At 30.6% G+C, this 20878-nt stretch overlaps 1 protein-coding gene across 4 annotated transcripts in view; it reads left to right on the top strand.

Moving 5' to 3' along the window:
* The window catches only part of LOC142320614 (uncharacterized), a 61177-nt gene that overhangs the window by 19850 nt on the left and 20449 nt on the right, over positions 1-20878 (top strand). For 3 of the 4 annotated variants that reach the window (XM_075358606.1, XM_075358605.1, XM_075358607.1), the window contains 5 exons: positions 992-1140; positions 5798-6083; positions 6872-6993; positions 12617-12792; positions 15762-16030. In XM_075358606.1, coding sequence (XP_075214721.1) covers positions 1039-1140; positions 5798-6083; positions 6872-6993; positions 12617-12792; positions 15762-16030 — 955 coding nt within the window. In that variant the 5' untranslated portion in view covers positions 992-1038. Of the gene's footprint in view, positions 1-991; positions 1141-5797; positions 6084-6871; positions 6994-12616; positions 12793-15761; positions 16031-20878 lie in introns of those variants that run through there. The other variant, XM_075358608.1, reaches the window with a different exon arrangement.

The raw sequence follows: 20878 nt of genomic DNA, 5'->3' as shown, positions 1-20878 counted from the left end.
GGCCAGCACATCATAGAAATTATCCTTCATCAGAACGATCTTCTGTTGGAGCATATGCTGATATTAATCAGATGTTTTTGAACTTTCCTTTCAATCTCACTGTACATAGATAGTTATTGATTGGATTCCAGCCAAGGATGCTATCTCTCCACCCACGCGCAATCATAAATACGACTCCATTTCTCCCCACTCTTGTATTTGAGCCACTATATAACAATGCAAACTCCTTGTCTAATCTGCCCTGTCCTGACTGTCTTATTTCCTGTAAGACAACTATCTCCATTTGAAACTTAGTAATTTCCTTGGTGACTTCATACATCTTCCCAGTTTATAACATCATCTTCACATTTCACATAGCCAGTTTTATGTTCATGCCCTTAAGTCTTTTGTAATGTTAATTTCCATTGTTTATTCTAACAGTCCTATTAATCCGTGGCTTTTCGTTGGATTTCATAACAAAATTCTTTTTACGGGGTAGGTTTGTTAACCCTACACCTAACCCCCAACTTGGAGGATCAGAGGATTTTCTTATAAGAGTTCCCTTCTGCTAGATCGCTTGCTTTCTCTCCAGCTTACAGAGATCTATCCTGAATTTTATTTGGAATGTCTTTTCCTTCTCCCTTCACGTTCATTATGCATCTTCACTGGTTTTTGTCCACCCTGGGTATTTTTTCCCCAGTGCCCTCCAACCACAGTTGGTGAGCGTACCCCATCTCCAGGGGCGGCACCTGATAGCTGATCCAGCAACAGTCATGGGAAGGAATTGATCTATATTGTTGTAATTATGTAACCATGGTTGCATTTTGCATTAAGGCTGTTACTTAAAAAAAAAAATTATTCAAGTTATATTGTTATTTAGGCTATATTCTGTATTGATCTATTTTTAATTCACTTAACAGTTCAAAAATCTTTTTTAAGAGTTCAAATAATAAATTAATAATAAATAATAATAAATAATAAATTTTCTTTGACAGAATTAATATGTCAACAGGGTCAATAGTGATATATACTGAAGATCAGTTAGCAGGTAGTGAACTTATGTTCAACTTTACTAATGAAGATCGGATAGCAGGTAGTGTAGATATGTCCAACTTTAGTACTGAAGATATATCCAACTTTAATACTGAGAAAATAAATGAGGTATGTTTTCACTGGTTTTAGTCATAAATTATATATTTTTTTACTAAATGTTATAGTAAGAAAGTAAATTACCTGACCCAGTTCGAATCTATAAATTTTCATTTCATATCCTACATACAAGCTTCAAGCTTATGTGATGATATCAATCAAAAAAAAAAATCCAGAAATAAAGTTTATAACTTTATTTTTAAATTATTAATAATTTTTTAATTACGTATTCTTCTGTGTGATATTAAAATTTCAGTATATTAACATTATTACTCCAGTTAGATAGTTATTTTAAAACTGAAATATAACATTTTTGTCATGTAATAAGTAAAATAAAATAATCTTTCTATAAAATTAAAGTTCTTGGACTTTTCACTATTCTGACAGGTATGGTTTACTGTAAATTCATTTGGATCCTCTGCTACTTTATGAATCTCTCTACTTTCTTAAATTCAATTTGCCTAGATTATTAAAATTTAAAATTGTTTCAAATACTGTTAGTAAATCTTGGATAAACAATACACATGATATAGTGGACTTCATCTTTGCAACAATTTCAATATAATGAAGTGTAAATTACGATATTTATTAAATCCAAAAATATATACTTTTTATTTAATTGTTAATAGGAGATTTGTACAATACCAGATGTTCAAGAATTATCTGAACAACTTTGATGTCTCATTAGAAAAAAGTAATAATACTATTAGAGAACGGTTGGGCTTTCTTTAACAGATAACTCATAAACTTCCCTTAAAAAAAACTAGATAGTATGTGATTGTATATATAACGGCATACATCAGTTGCTACCACTCCACAGATAAAAACACAATGTATAGTGATTTATTAAAACAAAATCAGACACAGAAGTTTGGCACAATTTTAGAACTCAGTAAAGCTTAGAGCCACCCTCTAGAACAAGTATTCATTCATGCTATGGTAAATTTTAAAAAACTGGCAGTGTTGAACATAAGAAGGGTGCAGGCAGGTGTAGAACAACAGATGAAAAAATGGAGATCATTTTTCAGTCTTGTTCGCAGCCCTAGGAAGTCAACTCGGAGTGCAGCATGCAAGTTAATTTTTCCGCGATCTACTGTTGATGTTTTGAAGAAATGATTAAAATTCTGTATATAAAACTCAGAATGTTCGAATATGGGGGTCAGAGGACCCACATGTTACACTTGACTGTATTAGAGATAGCCCAAAAATTAATTTTTGGTGCGGACTGCTTCATGATCGTATGATTGGACCTTATTTCTTTGTAGAAATGGCAGTTAATGCGAATATCTATCTGGACTTAGAAGAGTTTGTTTACTCTAAAATTGAAGAGTTACAACCCAAAATCATATTCCAACAAAGAGCACTGTCATATTGGGGTTTATTAGTACGTGAATCCCTCAACACATTCCCAAATCGCTGGATTAGATGTGATAAACCATTTGCTTGGCGACTTTGAATACTGGATATAACTCCATGTGATTTTTTCTATCGGGTTTCATCAAGGATAATTGTACAAAACTCATGTAATGAATATTGATGATTTTAAGAACTCAGATGTGGATATGTTACAACGAACATGGTATGAAATTGATTATTGGTTTGATATTTTCTGAATTACCAATGGTGCACACATTGAATGTCTTTGATTACTGATAAAAAATTCAGTTTTAATGTTTCTAAATTCATACAGCTTGTTTTTGTATCTAAAAAAATAAATAATTTACTCAGTATCAAAGTTGTTAAGATAATTAAGTTGTTAAGACATCCAGTATTTAATATTAACCTCAATATGTGTTTTCACTGAATACATTATTAAGATGGCCAATAACACTTCACTTGGTTTTGTACATCACTCAAATGTTACAACTAAAATATTTATGTTTAAAGCATAACATCTTATCCATTATAAGTTGTTTTTTTGTATTCCAGCTGTTAATGATTTAAAAATAGTTAAGATTGTATGCATTAAAACTCAACCACTACTTCATTGAAAATTTGAAACTACGTTTGAGAATAATTTTCAGGTTTCACACATGCAAATTTTCTTAACAAAATACTTTTCTGGATGAACCATTTCCTTCTTTCTTTTTCTGTTTTTATAATAAATCACCATGTTGTTTCTTTATATTCTAAATTTCTAAATGCACCTTTACAATTCTGACTCACCAATATTAAAAAGTATTCTTTGGTAGTGAATAATGTTATGTATTTTCTCTTCATTACATTTTGTTAACATTACGTTTAACGGCATTACATTATCTTAACCTATGATTTTGCCACAGAAGTTTGATTCACATTTCTTCAGGTAAATTATTACAACATAAATTAGATATATTGCATATAATACCATAGGTTAAGAAGTGATGTTAGCTTTGTGCTTTAAAAATCAGTGAAGTGTGTTCAGAAAACAATAAAATGTTACACTTATTATTTTATCTTTGATTTCAACTTTATTGATTAATGTTATTCATAGTTTAGTTCAAAAGTAAATTTTTTCTTGCAGATCTTAACATAAAATACTTTTAAATTACATAAATACTTCTAAAAGTACTTATAAAGATTATAAAAACATTTAATATTTTAGCAAGTGACTTTGGGGTAAGCAATGTTAAGATCAATCTAGGGGTTATAAAATATTAATAATAAAACTAATGTATTGTATTTAGTGTAGTATGAATGAGTAGTGTAAATGTGCATGATTTTTAAAGAATGCAGAGCACATTACTGCTATTAAACATTATTTATGTTTATTTTACTTTGGAAATACATTTTTATGTGTAATTACACCTAACTGTTCTTTTTCATGATAAAAAATGAATTTTTATAACCTGACCAGTACTTGAAATCAGAATGTGTTAGATAAGATGCTATTATTTTCCCATGGAGGTTGGCTTATTAGTAAATTATATAATATCTAAGCTGAGATGTTAAGAGATATAATTTATAGATTTAGATTAAAAAAAGCTTCATAAAAATTGTACTTTGCTCCCTTACAAATGTAAATCTGAAGCTATAGTAAGTTTTTGCTATGAGTTTCTACCATAGAACCTTGCATTTCCATATTAAGCATTTCCTTGCTTTCATGTTGATAATTTATTTAAACTTATTTTTATATAATATTCATGTCATTCTTTAAATTTTAAAACAAATTTTCAGGATGAATAAAGGAATTTTGGTATAATTATGCAGTGGAACTGGATTTACATGTGAATGTTAACTGTTTCTTATTTACACAAAACATTTCCATCAATGTAGTTGTGGAACTACTTTTGTCATATAATTGCTTTATGTAGAACCAGAACTGCATTTTCACTAATAAAGGGTCCACAAAAAAAATCATGGTTTGAAAGTATTTAATATCTCTTAACTTTGATTTAAAGTAATAAATTGCAAATAAAATGAAAGAGAACTTAAAGTTTTTTCTTAAAAGTATTCATGAGCTTCTTTCATCATGCAGCACACATCCAGCTGACAGGCGAGTTCTTCCCACACTTTTTTTCCAACATGTATGGAATAATGAAAGTGACAGCTGCTTCAATTTTGTGCCTCAAATCAGGTAGATCAGATGGTAGCAGAGGCACATACAAAAAATCCTTTAACCCCAAAGAAAAAGGTCACACCCGATCAGATAGGGTAACCTTGGAGGACACCGTAAACAAGCATTGTTATCGGGTCAACCATTCCAGCAGTAGGGAAAAAAGTTTTCAGCTTATCCTGAGTAGAGTTATGTCAGTTGCTGCCAAATAAAATTCTCTGATCCATCTTGCAATTGAAAGAGCATGTACACAGCATACTCAAATAAGCAACTGTTAAGAATGCATCAGCATAAAAGAACGGACTGTAAACTTGCCGTCAGGATATTGTACAGAAAACATTTAATTTTGAGGAGACCCTTTTGCATTGTAAAAGGTCATGGGGTTTTCTGATCCTCTTGATTTGGACATCATGTGTGTTAACTTTTCTACCAAGATGAAATATTGACTCAACACTAAACAAAATACAATCAAGAAAGTCATCTTCATGCTGTAACATTTCGATCTAAAGTCAGCACACAAAGCACAGTCAGTAGGCTTCAAAACCAGTACCAACTGTATATGGTATGGATTTGCAGCCTGGTACCCATGAGTGTTTCCTTAAAACATATAGTATTGATAATTTGCAGCCAGCTTCCTAGCAGATTTTTTAGGACTTTGCATGAAAGACTCCGTGACACCTTCAACATACATCCTTGGCTATCCCTTACTCTTCCCTTTATATAGAAATCCGGTCATTTTAAACTGATTACCGAATGCACGTTGAACTTTAACTACAAGTTCACATTTAACAAACTGCAAAACACAGAAGGCTTTCTGCTCAGGAGTCACCATGTTTGCTAATGGCACTATCAAATGAAGAAATAGGAAATCAGTTTCAACGGCCTCTAAAAGTGATCTTTTGCTCTCTGATTCAATCCTTAAATCAATACTGCACCCTCATCCAAGAGATATGCCAAATTAAAACCCCAGATATTCCTGATATTCTCTTTTGTATACATGGATATTAAAAAATTTCAATTTTTTTAAATGTAGGGAATAAATTTTGGCAGTTTTATATTCACAAGTAGAGTATAAGACAGCAATTGTAATTTAGTATGTTATTGATCTTTTTTAAGTATGGAATTTCTGTTGAGGTGGATGATGATGATGATGATTTGGATGAGGACGATGATGAGGTGCTGGAGGAGGTGCAGGAGGAGGTGAAGGAGGAGGAGGAGGAGGAGGTGGAGGAAGAGGTGGTGGAGGCTGAGGAGGAAGAGGAGAAGGAGGAGGAGGTAGAAGAAGAAGTAGAAGAAGAAGGTAGATATGCAAAGGAGCTTGAAAGAATATATGCAGAATCATTTCGGGTCAGATCAGAGCCATACAGATTCTCTGTTGTTAATAATCCTGGACTTGAAGAAGCGTTTAATTATAGATCAGGTCAGAGTAATATTTTTTTAGTTCATAAAAACTTATAAATTATTATTTTGTTATTCAAATTTTATAATTTCATAATTTTTAATGATTTCATAATCTCTAATTATTAAATCGTAATTTATTATGTTAAATACTGAATTACGCAGATAAAACTGAGACCCATACTCACTGCACATATTTATTACAAAGGTAACATAAACAGACAAAATTCGCATTGTAAGTAATCAATACTGGGATTTTTATAACCAGCAGTGTTGCACAGTCGCTTTTTCTGAGACATCAAAAATATGTTTTTTTTACCTTCTCCTGTCACTATGAAGATGAAATTCCATTATATTATTGTAAATTAACCCACTACTATTTATGTATAATCATAGAATTACCTTTTTAAAAATTTTCATGTAGAATAATTAGTTTATGTAGATTGCTCTAAGTGCATTGTGAAGTTGTAAATTATTTATAATAACATTAAATAACATCTAATTTGTATTACGTCTAATTCGTAAAAAGGATTTATTAAAAACTGTCAAAAAAAAACCATTAAAAGATCAAGTACATTGGATATTGGCTCGTGAAATAGTAAAATAGGTTTCAAGGGAAACAGATTATCAGAGGAAGAATGAGCAATTGTAGGATAAAGAATTAAAAATAATTATTTATCTGTTGGATTAGTTTGATGTATATAAACTTAATATTCTATGAAATGATTAAATAATTTGTTTGACATATTTCATACATACTATTTATTTAACTTTATTGATTTATCATATCAGATCACTGTTCTGTTATAGATCCTCCTAAAAAGTATGATAATGATGGTCAAGCATTATTTGTCGATTCAATGAAGAAGGATCATTTACCTTTAATTAGACGTTTTTATGACGGTCTTAAGAAAACGGAAATTAATTTGCAGGTATATTATTAAATGAACAATTATTTTAAATGAATGCAATTTGTTACATTTTAATGATCAGTTCATCACAAGGAGACTAAAGGTTTTTCCATGAGAAATGAAGGAAATTTTTATAAATCAGATCTAAATTTTGAACCCAAAGTTTAGCTTTTCTCATTGAATTACTTTTAACTTTTAATTTTTTTTAAAATTATATTAAGTATTCAGTTTAAATTATATGAGTATTTAAGAATTAAATATTCATTTTTTTTGGTACTTTTGTTACGGAAATTTTTTGTTATGATATCAGTTATAATATTGATCTGTAATAGTACAGGAATCCAAATGTAATAGTACAACTTATAGTATTAAATCTGATATATGTATTAAGAAATATACTAGATACAAAAGAACGCCAAAGTATTATGAACAGTTCTGCCTAGAGTACTTTCTTTCTTTTTCCTGTCTACCTCTGGTAACTACCGTTTAGATAATACTTCAGAGGAGGAATAAGGATGATATGTATCAGTGTTAATGAAGTGTAGTCTTGTACATTCTCAGTTCGACCATTCCTGAGATGTGTGGTTAATTGAAACCCAACCACCAAAGAACACCGGTATCCACGATGTAGTATTCAAATCTGTGTAAAAATAACTGGCTTTACTAGGACTTTACTAGAACGCTGGAACTCTCGACTTCCAAATCAGCTGATTTGGGAAGACGCGTTCACCACTTGACCAACCCGGTGGGTTTGCCTACAGTACTTAAGAAGAGCTTTGTTCACCATGTTCCAAAATTAGCAGACAAAACCAGTCTGTAAAACATTAAGCATTAAAAAAATTTTAATGCGTGGATTGGTTTAATGAGTACGTACAACTGTCTTATGGCAATGGGTTTTCTATAAATTTCAGAGTTTTTAAACATGATTAAGACCAGGCAGATTTGGTTTTTTGATTGAACTGTAGTCGGAAGTAGACATTTTGGTTTAAATTTTCAGTAAACTGGTAAGATATTTTTATTAATTAAAAATTTTTTAATCTCCATTTCAAATCTATGAACAAGAAGATAGGGAGGAGAGTGGAGTATTTCAAGACGCATAGCAATAGAATCATTGTAATAAGGATAAAATCAAAACCTAAACCGACAACGATTGTTAACATCTATATGCCTACAAGCGCCCATGATGATGATGAGGTAGAGTGTGTATACGAAGAGATTGATGAAGCAATTAAACACGTAAAAGATGAAAATTTAATAATAGTTGGAGATTGGAATGCAAGCATTGGAAAAGGCAAGGAAGGAAATATAGTGGGTGAATACGGGCTGGGCAAAAGGAATGAAAGAGGGGACCGACTTTGCACGAAGTATAATTTAGTAATTGCCAACACCCAATTTAAAAATCATAATAGAAGAATATACACTTGGAAAAAGCCAGGTGATACTGCAAGGTATCAGATAGATTATATCATGGTTAAGCAAAGATTTAGAAATCAACTCGTCGACTGCAAAACTTACCCTGGAGCAGACATTGATAGCGACCATAATTTGGTGATAATGAAATGTAGATTGGGGTTTAAAAACCTGAAGAAAAGGTGTCAGATGAATCGGTGGAATTTAGAGAAGCTTGAGGAAGAGGAGGTAAAGAAGATTTTTGAGGAGGACATCGCAAGAGCTCTGAGTAAAAAAGATAAGGTAGAAAATGTAGAAGAAGAATGGGAGAATGCTAAAAAGGAAATTCTTAAATCAGCAGAAGCAAACTTAGGCAGAATAAAGAGAACTGGTAGAAAACCTTGGGTTTCAGACGATATATTGCAGCTGATGGATGAACGTAGAAAATATAAGAATGCTAGTGATGAAGAAAGTAAAAGGAACTATCGGCAATTAAGAAATGCTATAAACAGGAAGTGCAAACTGGCGAAAGAAGAGTGGATTAAAGAAAAGTGTTCAGAGGTGGAAAGAGAAATGAACATTGGTAAAATAGACGGAGCATACAGGAAAGTTAAGGTACAAAGATGGTACACCGATATATAATACGAAAGGTAAAGTCGATAGATGGGTGGAATATATTGAAGAGTTATATGGAGGAAATGAATTAGAAAATGGTGTTATAGAGGAAGAAGAGGAAGTTGAGGAGGATGAAATGGGAGAAACAATACTGAGATCTGAATTTAAGAGAGCATTAAAAGATTTAAATGGCAGAAAGGCTCCTGGAATAGACGGAATACCTGTGGAATTACTGCGCAGTGCAGGTGAGGAAGCGATTGATAGATTATAAAAACTGGTGTGTAATATTTATGAAAAAGGGGAATTTCCGTCAGACTTCAAAAAAAGTGTTATAGTCATGATACCAAAGAAAGCAGGATGAGATAAATGTGAAGAATACATAATAATTAGCTTAAATACTCTTGCACTGAAATTTTTAACTAGCATTTTATACAGAAGAATTGAGAGGAGAGTGGAAGAAGTGTTAGGAGAAGACCACTTTGGTTTCAGGAAAAGTATAGGAACAAGGGAAGCAGATTTAGCTCTCAGATTAATAGTAGAAAGAAGATTAAAGAAAAACAAACCAACATACTTGGCGTTTATAGACCTAGAAAAGGCATTCGATAACGTAGACTGGAATAAAATGTTCAGCATTTTAAAAAAATTAGGGTTCAAATACAGAGATAGAAGAACAATTGCTAATATGTACAGGAACCAAACAGCAACAATAACAATTGAAGAACATAAGAAAGAAGCCCTAATAAGAAAGGGAGTCCGACAAGGATGTTCCCTATCTTCGTTACTTTTTAATCTTTACATGGAACTAGCAGTTAATGATGTTAAAGAAGAATTTAGATTCGGAGTAACAGTACAAGGTGAAAAGATAAAGATGCTACGATTTGCTGATGATATAGTAATTCTAGCCGAGAGTAAAAAGGATTTAGAAGAAACAATGAACGGCATAGATGAAGTCCTACGCAAGAACTATCGCATGAAAATAAACAAGAACAAAACAAAAGTAATGAAATGTAGTAGAAATAACAAAGATGGACCGCTGAATGTGAAAATGGGAGGAGAAAAGATTATGGAGGTAGAAGAATTTTGTTATTTGGGAAGTAAAATTACTAAAGATGGACGAAGCAGGAGCGATATAAAATGCCGAATAGCACAAGCTAAATGAGCCTTCAGTAAGAAATATAATTTGTTTACATCAAAAATTAATTTAAATGTCAGGAAAAGATTTTTGATAGTGTATGTTTGGAGTATCGCTTTATATGGAAGTGAAACTTGGACGATCGGAGTATCTGAGAAGAAAAGATTAGAAGCTTTTGAAATGTGGTGCTATAGGAGAATGTTAAAAATCAGATGGGTGGATAAAGTGACAAATGAAGAGGTATTGCGGCAAATAGGTGAAGAAAGAAGCATTTGGAAAAATATAGTTAAAAGAAGAGACAGACTTATAGACCACATACTAAGGCATCCTGGAATAGTCGCTTTAATATTGGAAGGACAGGTAGAAGGAAAAAATTGTGTAGGCAGGCCACGTTTGGAATATGTAAAACAAATTGTTAGGGATGTAGGATGTAGAGGGTATACTGAAATGAAACGACTAGCACTAGATAGGGAATCTTGGAGAGCTGCATCAAATCAGTCAAATGACTGAAGACAAAAAAAAATTCAAATCTGTGGATGTAAACAATAGAATTAAGTTCATCTAATTAATAATTATCTAATATTGATTTATTCTGTGGTTAAATGTGTGTAAAAAAAAAGGAAATGACATGCCATGATTTTATATCAAGATCTTGGATGATAGGGTTAGATTATGTTGTATTATCCTACTGGAACTTTAATTTAAAAAAATTAATGCAATACAGTAGTAAGTAGTGTTTCTAATTTTATAAAAATATTATTTTGTAAACTTTTTATTTATTAAAAGAAGTTACAGTATAAAAAAAAAAGGTGTAATGTATTTTTTTATTTTATAATTATTTATTTGTAATGTATTTTTATTATTGAAAAATAACATATGAATTAATCACCAGATTAGTTTCATACATAGGAGTACCTAATGCACCACTAATAACAATGCTGTCATATTCTCTAATAATATTTTATCTATCTTCCAACTAATTTTAATATTTCATAGTTAACAAATTAAAACATATAAACGAGCATTTATCTTGATTTCATGCCTTTTAATAATATTTTTATTAATTTCTTTTGAAAAAGGGTTTCTTGTAAAAAAATTAAATTTGGAAGAAATAAACAATTTTTGTTGTATTTTATTATATTTTCAAAATATATACTAAAAAAGTTGAAAAACATAAAAATGTTTTTCAACATCAAATAAATTTGATTAATTTCTAAAATTGTTGCATTTTAACATAACACTGTATTTTGTGTGTATCAAATTTCATGCTAGCAGCCAAAAAACGGTATTTCTCTAATACAGGCTATTTCTAAATCAGTTACACAAAAGTAACTTTTATTAATGAAAAATATAAATAACTTAACAAAATTATTTGATAAATCACTGAATACTGTTTATCTTCAAGTTTAATTCCTGCGTAACACCATTAGTTCCTGACATTCTCAACAGGTGGCACGTGCAGATGAGTAATTTCATCAGTCATCATTGAGTCGTATACCAGTGCAGAGCGTGCTCAATGTTGTTTATGGTTTCATGAATCCAAATTAGCTGCTTCCATTTGAAGAAAATTCATGACTAAATATCACAAGCAACCACCTCAGACAGTCTGTAATAAAGAGTGAAGGTAATAAAGAAAAACGAACTGAGTTTTGTGTAAAATATTACACAAAATTGAGATTGAAGATAATTATCTTAATAAAATTGTGTTCAATGATGAAGTAACCTTTCATACCAGCAAAAAAGTGAATCAACATAATGTCAGGATAAGAGGGGAGCGGAATCCACGTCACACAATTAAGCAGTGCAAGACTTGCCTAAAGCGAATGTTTTTTGTGCTGCCACAAAATTTATGGTTCTTTCTTTTTTGCTGAGTCAACTGTAACTGGCATATTATCCTGGACATCCTGGAACATTATCTAATGCCACAATTACAACAGGATATGGACACAGAATTCATTTTCCAGCAAGATTATCATTATGTGGTGGATTAGCCACCACATTATCATCGTGCAGTTGTCTCAATATCAAATAGTTGTCAAAATATCAATATCAACATCTCAATAGCAAAGTGCTGACTTGGATTGGACGTGGTGAAACAATTTCCTGATCACCTGATTTAACTTTGATGGACTTCTCTGTATGGGGATATATTAATGACAGTGTTTGTTCCTCCGCTTCCAGGAAATGTCAACTAGCTGTGGCACCAGATAACACAAACAGTTGCCACCATAGAACAAGATATGATTCATAGGATTTGGCAGGAAATTGATTCCAGATGGGATATCTGCCATGTTACAAAGGGTAGCCATATTGAACATTTGTAAAATAAACTTGAAGATATACTGTATCAGTGATGTATCAAATGTTTCTGCAAGTTTTTTTATTAATGATAACTTTTTCATTATTAATGATAACTTTTATATAACTAATTAGAAATACCGTGTATTTTAACCAATATTATATGAACACAAGATGTTATATTGATTTTAAAATTAAAATAAATTTCAGTTTTCAAGAGTAGACCCTAGAGCGATGTATCATATGAGCTTAGCACTCTCTAGAAATGTCACTGTTACTAAGCTGAACTTCACAGGAAATCTGTTAACAACTGATGCAGCTTTTCATTTAGCAGAAATCATAATGAAAAATAAATTCATTAGTTCATTGATTCTTAGTGATTGCAAGTAAGTAAATTTTTAATGATTCAACTCATGATTATTTGTCTTAATTATTTAGTGTGTGCTCAGGTTTTTTTCTAAAACAGTTTTTAGAAAACACTGTTTTTGAACATTGTAAGGAGATTGTATTTATTTAGATACAATTAGATTTAATGATACTTGTGACTAGCCAGTTGATGTTGTTGGTAGCAATCTGATTATTTCCATAAGTATAAATGAAGTAAATAAAATAAAGTGCAGGATGACTTGTGTGAAATGGCACTGTGATTTGAAGAAAAAGAGAAGGAAGACAAGGTGTAATGACAAATCCGTAGACAAGTGTAAGTACACTTGTAATGAGAAGATTGAGAGATCTAAATAAGATAAGTGTGAAAAAGGTCGACAATTTATTTAACTAAAACTACTAGATTTATTTATCTAATTTCTTTATATTATTAGCACTACTAGCTGTACAATATTACTGGGAAAAGAGTTTAAAATTAATTTTTGAGTCAGAAAAATTTTTTGTAAATGTTTTTGTAGATCCAATTATATCTAAAAGCACATGATTATTTTTTTAATGATAAGAAACAGCTTAAATGAAAAAGCATGAATGATGCTCACAATAAAACTGACTAGAAAGCTTAATAAATTACTATATAAAGTTGTTTTTATGAAAGGGTCATTACATTGAAGACTGACTGTAAGTGTCTATCTAATTATCTCTGATAAACATAATTTTTGTTTCCTAACATGCTATACATGATTTTAATCTGTTTTTTGATACTGAAAACGAATATGAACTCAGAATCTTTATATCACCCACCATTTTTGAAAAAAATTTAAATTTTTAATTGAAGGATTTTTTCATTTTTCAGCATATAGTTAGCATTTTAAGCTCCTATATTGTATTTTCTTAGCTCATTTTTTATTGTTTAACTTTGTTAAAATAATTTGTAAGCTATAAACAAACGATACTAGACAAAGAATTAAATCATAGTCACATATTATATCATACGTAATACTGAAGAGTGAGCCTTCCTGGACAAGATTAATCATACTTGTAACTGAAACACAGCTGTGCTGTTTGTATTAAGCACTGGAGTTAGGAATGAATTAATTTTGTTCAGTTTTATTCAGTTTAACAATGCAGTGTCATAATGCCTCAAAATTGTGTAAATCATGCGGATGCCTTTTATGTATGTGGTGAGTATATAGTATGCACTAATTATTCTGTATATTTAAGAGGATGGCTGATAGGTACACTGAAGGCTTTGCCACTTGGTGTACGTATGGTTTGGCATGAACCGAAGGATCATGTAACCGATTGTTACTTTTGTTTAACAAGTTTGTCTGGAATACCTAAAAAATCTAAACATACTGTAAAATATCCTTCATTGCAATCTGCAATCAGGCCTGTACCTCACAGTTAAATTATTCCAGTTCCTGAGCCACCTGTGAATGTATGTTTCAAAAGCAGCGATGAAGAATCAGGCAGTACTGAAGACGACAACAGTGATTTTGATTTTGAATTATCTTCCAATAAGCCACATCTTATACCACAAGGAGAATTAAATGACTTGGTTAGGGATTTAAATTTATGAAAAAATCAAGTTGAACTGTTAGGATCAAGACTGCAAGGTTGAATTTACTTCAAAAAAATACAAAAATTTTGGGCTTTCGAAGCCAACAAAAAGAACTTTCTCAGTACTTTATTGATGAAAATAATTTGGTTTATTGCACAAATATTGATGAGCTTATGTTGCACTTAGAACAAGTTCATAAACCTGAGGACTGGCACCTTTTCTTAGATTTGTCCAAGTATAGTTTAGAAGTGGTTCTACTACACAACGGTAACATATATCCTTCGATACCATTCACTTTTGGTATTAATTTGAAAGAGACATACAGTGTGATGAAAGATGTTCTTGAAAAAATAAATTAAAAAAACATAGCTGGAACATATGTGGTGATATGAAGGTTATAGCTATTTTGTTAGGCATGCAGTTAGGCTATACTAAGAACATGTGTTTTCTTTGCAAATAGGACAGCCGAGCTAGGGATAAACATTGTTACCAAAGAGTAGAAGAAACGAGATAAGTTAACTTGAAATGGGAAAAATATTATTCATCAGCCCTTAGTTGAACCCAAAAAAAAATATTTTTACCCCCTCTCCATATCAAGCTAGGAGTAATGACAAATTTTGTAAAAGCAATAAAGAAGGAAGGATAGTCCCAGATTTTTGTACATCAGACAGAAATTTCCAAATGTAAGTGTAGGAAAAATTAAAGAAGGAATATTTACTCGATGTTTAATAATGTAGAAAGTGCAGCTTGGGCTTCATTTAAAGACGTTTGCAAAACGTTTCTCGGCAGACAAAAATCTGATAATTACCACAATATTGTTAATCAACTTCTTACTTCATTCAGAGCTATGGGATATAATATGTCTTTGAAAATACATTTCCTCCACACATGTCTGGATTTTTTCCTAGACAACCTTGGAGACGTAAGTGACGAACACAGTGAATGTTTCCACCAAGACATTTCGGTGATAGAAAGCCACTATAAAGGGAAATGGAATACTAACATGCTAGCCGATTACTGTTGGACATTAATTTGGGATGTGCCTGAGGCAATTTATAAAAGAAATCATCAGCGAAATCATTTAACACAGGTATGGCCATGCAAAGTTATAAATTTTACAGATTTAATTATATTTTCCCTTAATTTTTTTTTTAAGCATAATTTGTTTAAAACTTAGGGTGATAGAAGTATTGTATTTACAGATCTGTAATGTACTCAAAAATGTAATTCAAGAAATGTATCATGTGTAGAGAAACATTAAAAATTTTTTTAGCCTATCAGTGTTATAGATACAGTGGTATTTTTATACTTGTAATTCTTAAATAAATATTTCAGGATAATGAGTTAGTCATACACACAATTAATTTCTTACATGCATTCTATTATAAACCTCTACTTAAAACATTTCAGACTCAATCGTGAATGTGTGTGTAAATTGGCTGAAGCTCTTGAATTATCTACTACCTTACTAGAATTGGATTTGAGCAAAAATAAGTTTGGTGATGAAGGCATGAAATGCCTTATCAGTGGTATTGGGTTTAACACTTCTCTTCAATATGTCAACCTCAGTCATAATAATCTGACTCATTTATCAGGATGGCATTTATCAGATATACTTGTTGAAAATTCTTCGATAACTCATCTTGATATTTCTTGGAATAATATTGCGCTTGGACCAGGTAAGGATATTTTTTCTTTTGATCCTGATCCTATTTTATCTTTTATTGATTGATTCAAAACTATCTTTGAATTGTAATTAGATAGAATTTCACGAGAGTTCCTCATGTTAGTTTTTTAAAGTAAATTATTGATCGGCAATTAACTCTTTGTTGTCTGAATTCTCCTCCTTGGATTCATGGCTCCTGGGACTGAAAATTTTCTAATGCATGCTTGTGAATGCATTTTTTTTGTATCTTTGCCTTATACCTTTTCCTTTAGTATTTTTATTCAAAATAATTAAATATCTCATTTTGCTTATCTACTCTTCCATTTATATATTGTAATATACAACATTTGGATTAAGAGATTATTGATGTGCTTTGGATTTTATATACAAATAATTTCAACAAAATCAGATAAACAGTTTTATAATGTTGATTGCATATTATTATTAAAGGCGTAGCAATTATTTTTTCTGTAGAAAGATATTTCTCCCTTTTTCAAATTAATATTTAAAAAATGTTTTAAGTATTTAGTAAGCCTTCTCCTCATGCAATTCCTACACAATATTTTGATTTACCTAAACTCTATCTACCCTTAATCTTTTTCAGTTCATAACTTTCACCTAAAAATGATGAATAATTAAGTTATATGCACATGAAGTTGAATTAAACCTGAGTATTGTTTCTTAAAATCCTGAGAAGTATAAAACAAGCTACTTCTGTTAGACCAGTAACCACTAATTTTAGGCTTTTTGTTTTTACAACATCAAAATTAGTAAAGTATTGTTTTCAGTTTTGTTTCATCTTTTTGTTTCATCTATAATTTGTGATTATACAATTTCATAAAATGATAAAGATTTTATAAAAATCATCATTTGAGAAAAGTTTTTATACAGGTAATTCTTTATAAAGTTATATCATTGTTACTTGTCACAGAGGTTTATTAAGAGTATATAATTTCTCTTATTGACATTTTCCTTGTGCTACAAAATTTATTTCTCATCGTAAAGAAGAGTGGTTATCAGCTGTAATTGAGGTTAAGCTACAGTAGTTTTTAATAGGAAATAAATTGATTAACCTCACATTTCTCATCATATCACAGTTTTAAACTATAACTTATTTGATCTGTTAAATGTAAACAATTCACTATCAAAAAATGTTTATATTGACTTTTATCTTTAATTTTAAAAAAAAACTGCTGACATATATTGCAATGTAAAACAAACCCAAAGTGCCCACACCACTTTGGTGAACTATTCTAGTACATTCATTTGATAAGGCATAATTTTTTAATCACATTTTCTGAACATTTTATGAAATCATATGTGACACTAAACAATATGCATGTGTTTTAAATAATTAAATATAATTTATATTATATATATATATATATATATATATATATATAATACCACTTTCATCTAAGCACCTAATAACACTAAGCATCTAATAGCACTTTCGAGCTAAGAATAGAGAAAAAAATAATAAGCATAAGGTAAGAAGCATTATTGAATTCTGTACTTTTAGTGGTAAATGGTTTTTATAATTTTGTCTTTGAGATATTAGTACAGAGGGGAGGGAATATGGACAAATACAATAACAAAAGAATTGTTTTTGCATATATATATATAATCTTTGATGTATATATAATATATATTTATATATATAATCTTTGATGTATATATCAAAGACAAAAGTGTATGTCAGTTTACCACCAAGAGTACAGAATTCAGTAATGCTTCTTACCTTATGCTTATTGTTATTTCATAAAAGCGCTTTCGAGGGTTTCCCTCAACATCAGTTATAAAACATTTTCTTTTTAAAAAATCGCACATTAAAATATAAACATATAATATAAATATGTAATCAAAACAAAAAACAATTTTTTTAAAATTTTTTTGACTACATATTATATATGTTTATAATTTTAATATTTTAAGTTTAATGTGTGGTTTTATCATCCTCAACAGGGTTGGTCCAACCCTATTGATGATGATTCCTGAAAGAATTTTTTATGTTGTGTCTAGGAGTGAAATTCTCCTATAATTGTTAGGGCCTGTTTTATTCCCTTTTTTGAGTAGATGGATGAGGGCTGTCATCCACTGTTTGGTACTTCTTTGATCCAGATATTGACAAGCTGTTGATGAAGGGCAATTTTTGCTGATCTTACTATATGTTTCCATATCATTAGTCTCTGCAAAAGTCTGATCTTCTCCTGCTGCTTTGTAATTTTATCCAGTGCTCGGTAAACTTCTTTTTTTGGTGGTGTTGTATTGGGGGTGTTGGTGTTGAAGTTTAGGAATTCTGTCAGTTCTTTCCAATTTAGGAGTTTGTTTAAATACTTAGCTAGGAGTTCCGCATTGTCTTTATTGTTATGGGCCAGTTTACCGTCTTCATTCTTTATTAGTAGGGTTGGGGGTTCGTATTTTTGAAGCTGATTTTTTAAGAATTTTTAGTAGTTTCTCAACTGTGATTTATTGAATTCTTCTTCTATTGACTTCAGTGTGTGTTTTTGGTGTTATCTTTTCATTCTCCTTAAGGTTCGGGTGGTTTCTTTTCTTTGTTTTACTAGATTTTGGAAGGATGTTTCTGACTTTTGGGATTGGTGAAATAGCCTTACTTGATGTCTTTTTTCCACTGTTTCCTCACATTTGCTGTTCCACCACTGATGTGTTTTATGGGACTTTATTGGGGCTAATTCTTGGCGATTTGATTAAGGTTTTTGACTAGATCTTTGAATTTATCCACGATTGTTATTTTTTTGGTTACTGTTTGGTAATCTTTATTCTTGATTAGTGGGGTAGGATACATTTTTCTTTTAGTTTTGGGGCCTTGGTTTTGTTACTTTCTTTGAGGAGTAAATTTAATTTTAACTATATAGTGATCTGAGCCTGTGTCTACTCCTCAGAGGACTTTTACGTTGTAGATCTCCTTATGGTGGCGTTTGTCCATGAATTCGTGGTCTATTTCCCATTCACCCCTTTAGTGTAATTGGGGTGTTTCCAGCAGGTTTTGAGTTTTTGTGGTTTCCTCTTGAAATATGTAGATTTCAAGATTAGGTTGTAGTTTCTGCAGAGATCAAGTCTCTGCCCATTTTTGTTTGTTTTCTTTTGGGCAGGCCATTTTCCAATGATGTCATAATTTCTTTCTCTGCCTAGTTGAGCACTGAAGTCTCGAATTAATTGTTTAACTTGGTTATTGGGGATATTATTTATAGGCAGGTTGAATAGATTCCAGAACTTTTCTGTTTCTTTACTAATAATTTTTATTATTAGTGGGTGAATGGGCATTTATATAGGGTAGATTTTATTAGCTGCTTTTAGGGTGAGTGTTGAGATTCTTGGGGATTATGACTTGAATTCTTGTATGAAGTTTATTATTTTGAGGCTGACTATAGTTCCTGTTCCAAACTGTGGGATATTTTTCATCACTCTCTCCCAGGTATACCTTAGTAGAGTTCCATAGCTTCCTGGTCGATGTTTCTTATTTCCTGCAGACCCATGAGAATTTTGTGTTTTTCCATTAGGCCAGTTGTTATTTTTAGTTTACCAGTCTGCATGAGCAAGTTTACATTGTGTTTGGAAATATAGGTGATTTGCTTTGGTTTGATTTTGGATTTTGTATTTTTCTTGTTCGTGTGTGTAGTATTGGGGCATTCCAATGCTTCTGATTGCATGTTATCTTCTAAGTGGCAGCCCACCGTATCCGAATGCTGCCTTCTCTGAACTCTGGTGTTGCTTGGTTCAGCCAGTGGATTATTTTTAAAAGACCTTTCATAGTTGACTATCAAGAGGCCAACATAACTAGGTCCTGAGTTACAACTCTAGATATGATCTAGTGAGGTGTGATTTGATGATATATATATATATATATATATATATATATATATATATTATATTATATTGTATACATATATAATAGTCACTATACTTTGCTTTTATCACTTAATCGCTTTATACAAATTATTGTAATTTAAAATTACTTTTTTTATCAACTACTTTAGTTAAGTAGTTTTTATTAACCTTGTCAGAAAATTTTTTTTTTACTGAGAAATGTATTATTTTTTCATTTCAAAAAATCTATATTTTTAAAAAATCCATTCTTTTGTTAAAAATAAATAAAATTCAATATCTTTTTAATGGTTATCTTCTGAAATAACAGAAACTTAATAAATAAAATAATCAATTAATTAACATAATAATAATATAATAGCATTATGATGAACAAAAAAGAATGGACAGAATAGTAAAAATATATATCTACCAAATAATTAACAAAAAATATAAGCATAACAACTTCAGGTGGTTGACTACATTATGAGGGCTGGAAAACAAACTGACAACCTTATTTAAGTGACCACTAGCAATACTCTTAAACCAATTGACAAACTGTAGAATTAATGAACATCAGTATATTTTGAAAGAAGCCATAAAACAAACAAAATTTGAAAATGAAATATTACTTCAAGACCTTTGTAGTGTTTTTATAACATTCTGTAAAAATGTGGAAATTTTGTAATTTAAACATTTATAAATTTAATATTTATGTTGTTAATACAAACAGACAGCTTTTGATGTTTTAGCATGTTCAGTGAACTGATTTTTAACCATCTGTTGAAGTATGTTGAAAAAATGTAGCCTAACTAAATATGTTATCTATGTTGGTAATATGTATTTTAAACCAGATTACAGTTAATGATAAATGTCTACTTCTATGTGATGAATTGCAGAATTCAAGATATGAATTTTAAAATTTGTTTGATTCTGTCAAAAATCTTAATATGTTTAATTTTGGTTTGTATTTTTAGCAACTGCAGGCAGTTATCACAAAATTATTAAAAGAAAGTAAAAATCTAACCAGTACTTA

Source organism: Lycorma delicatula, chromosome 2 (assembly GCF_047948215.1).
Source record: "Lycorma delicatula isolate Av1 chromosome 2, ASM4794821v1, whole genome shotgun sequence".
In the NCBI taxonomy this organism is placed as follows: Eukaryota; Metazoa; Arthropoda; class Insecta; order Hemiptera; family Fulgoridae; genus Lycorma; species Lycorma delicatula.
This window is presented reverse-complemented; position numbering and strand designations above follow the sequence as displayed.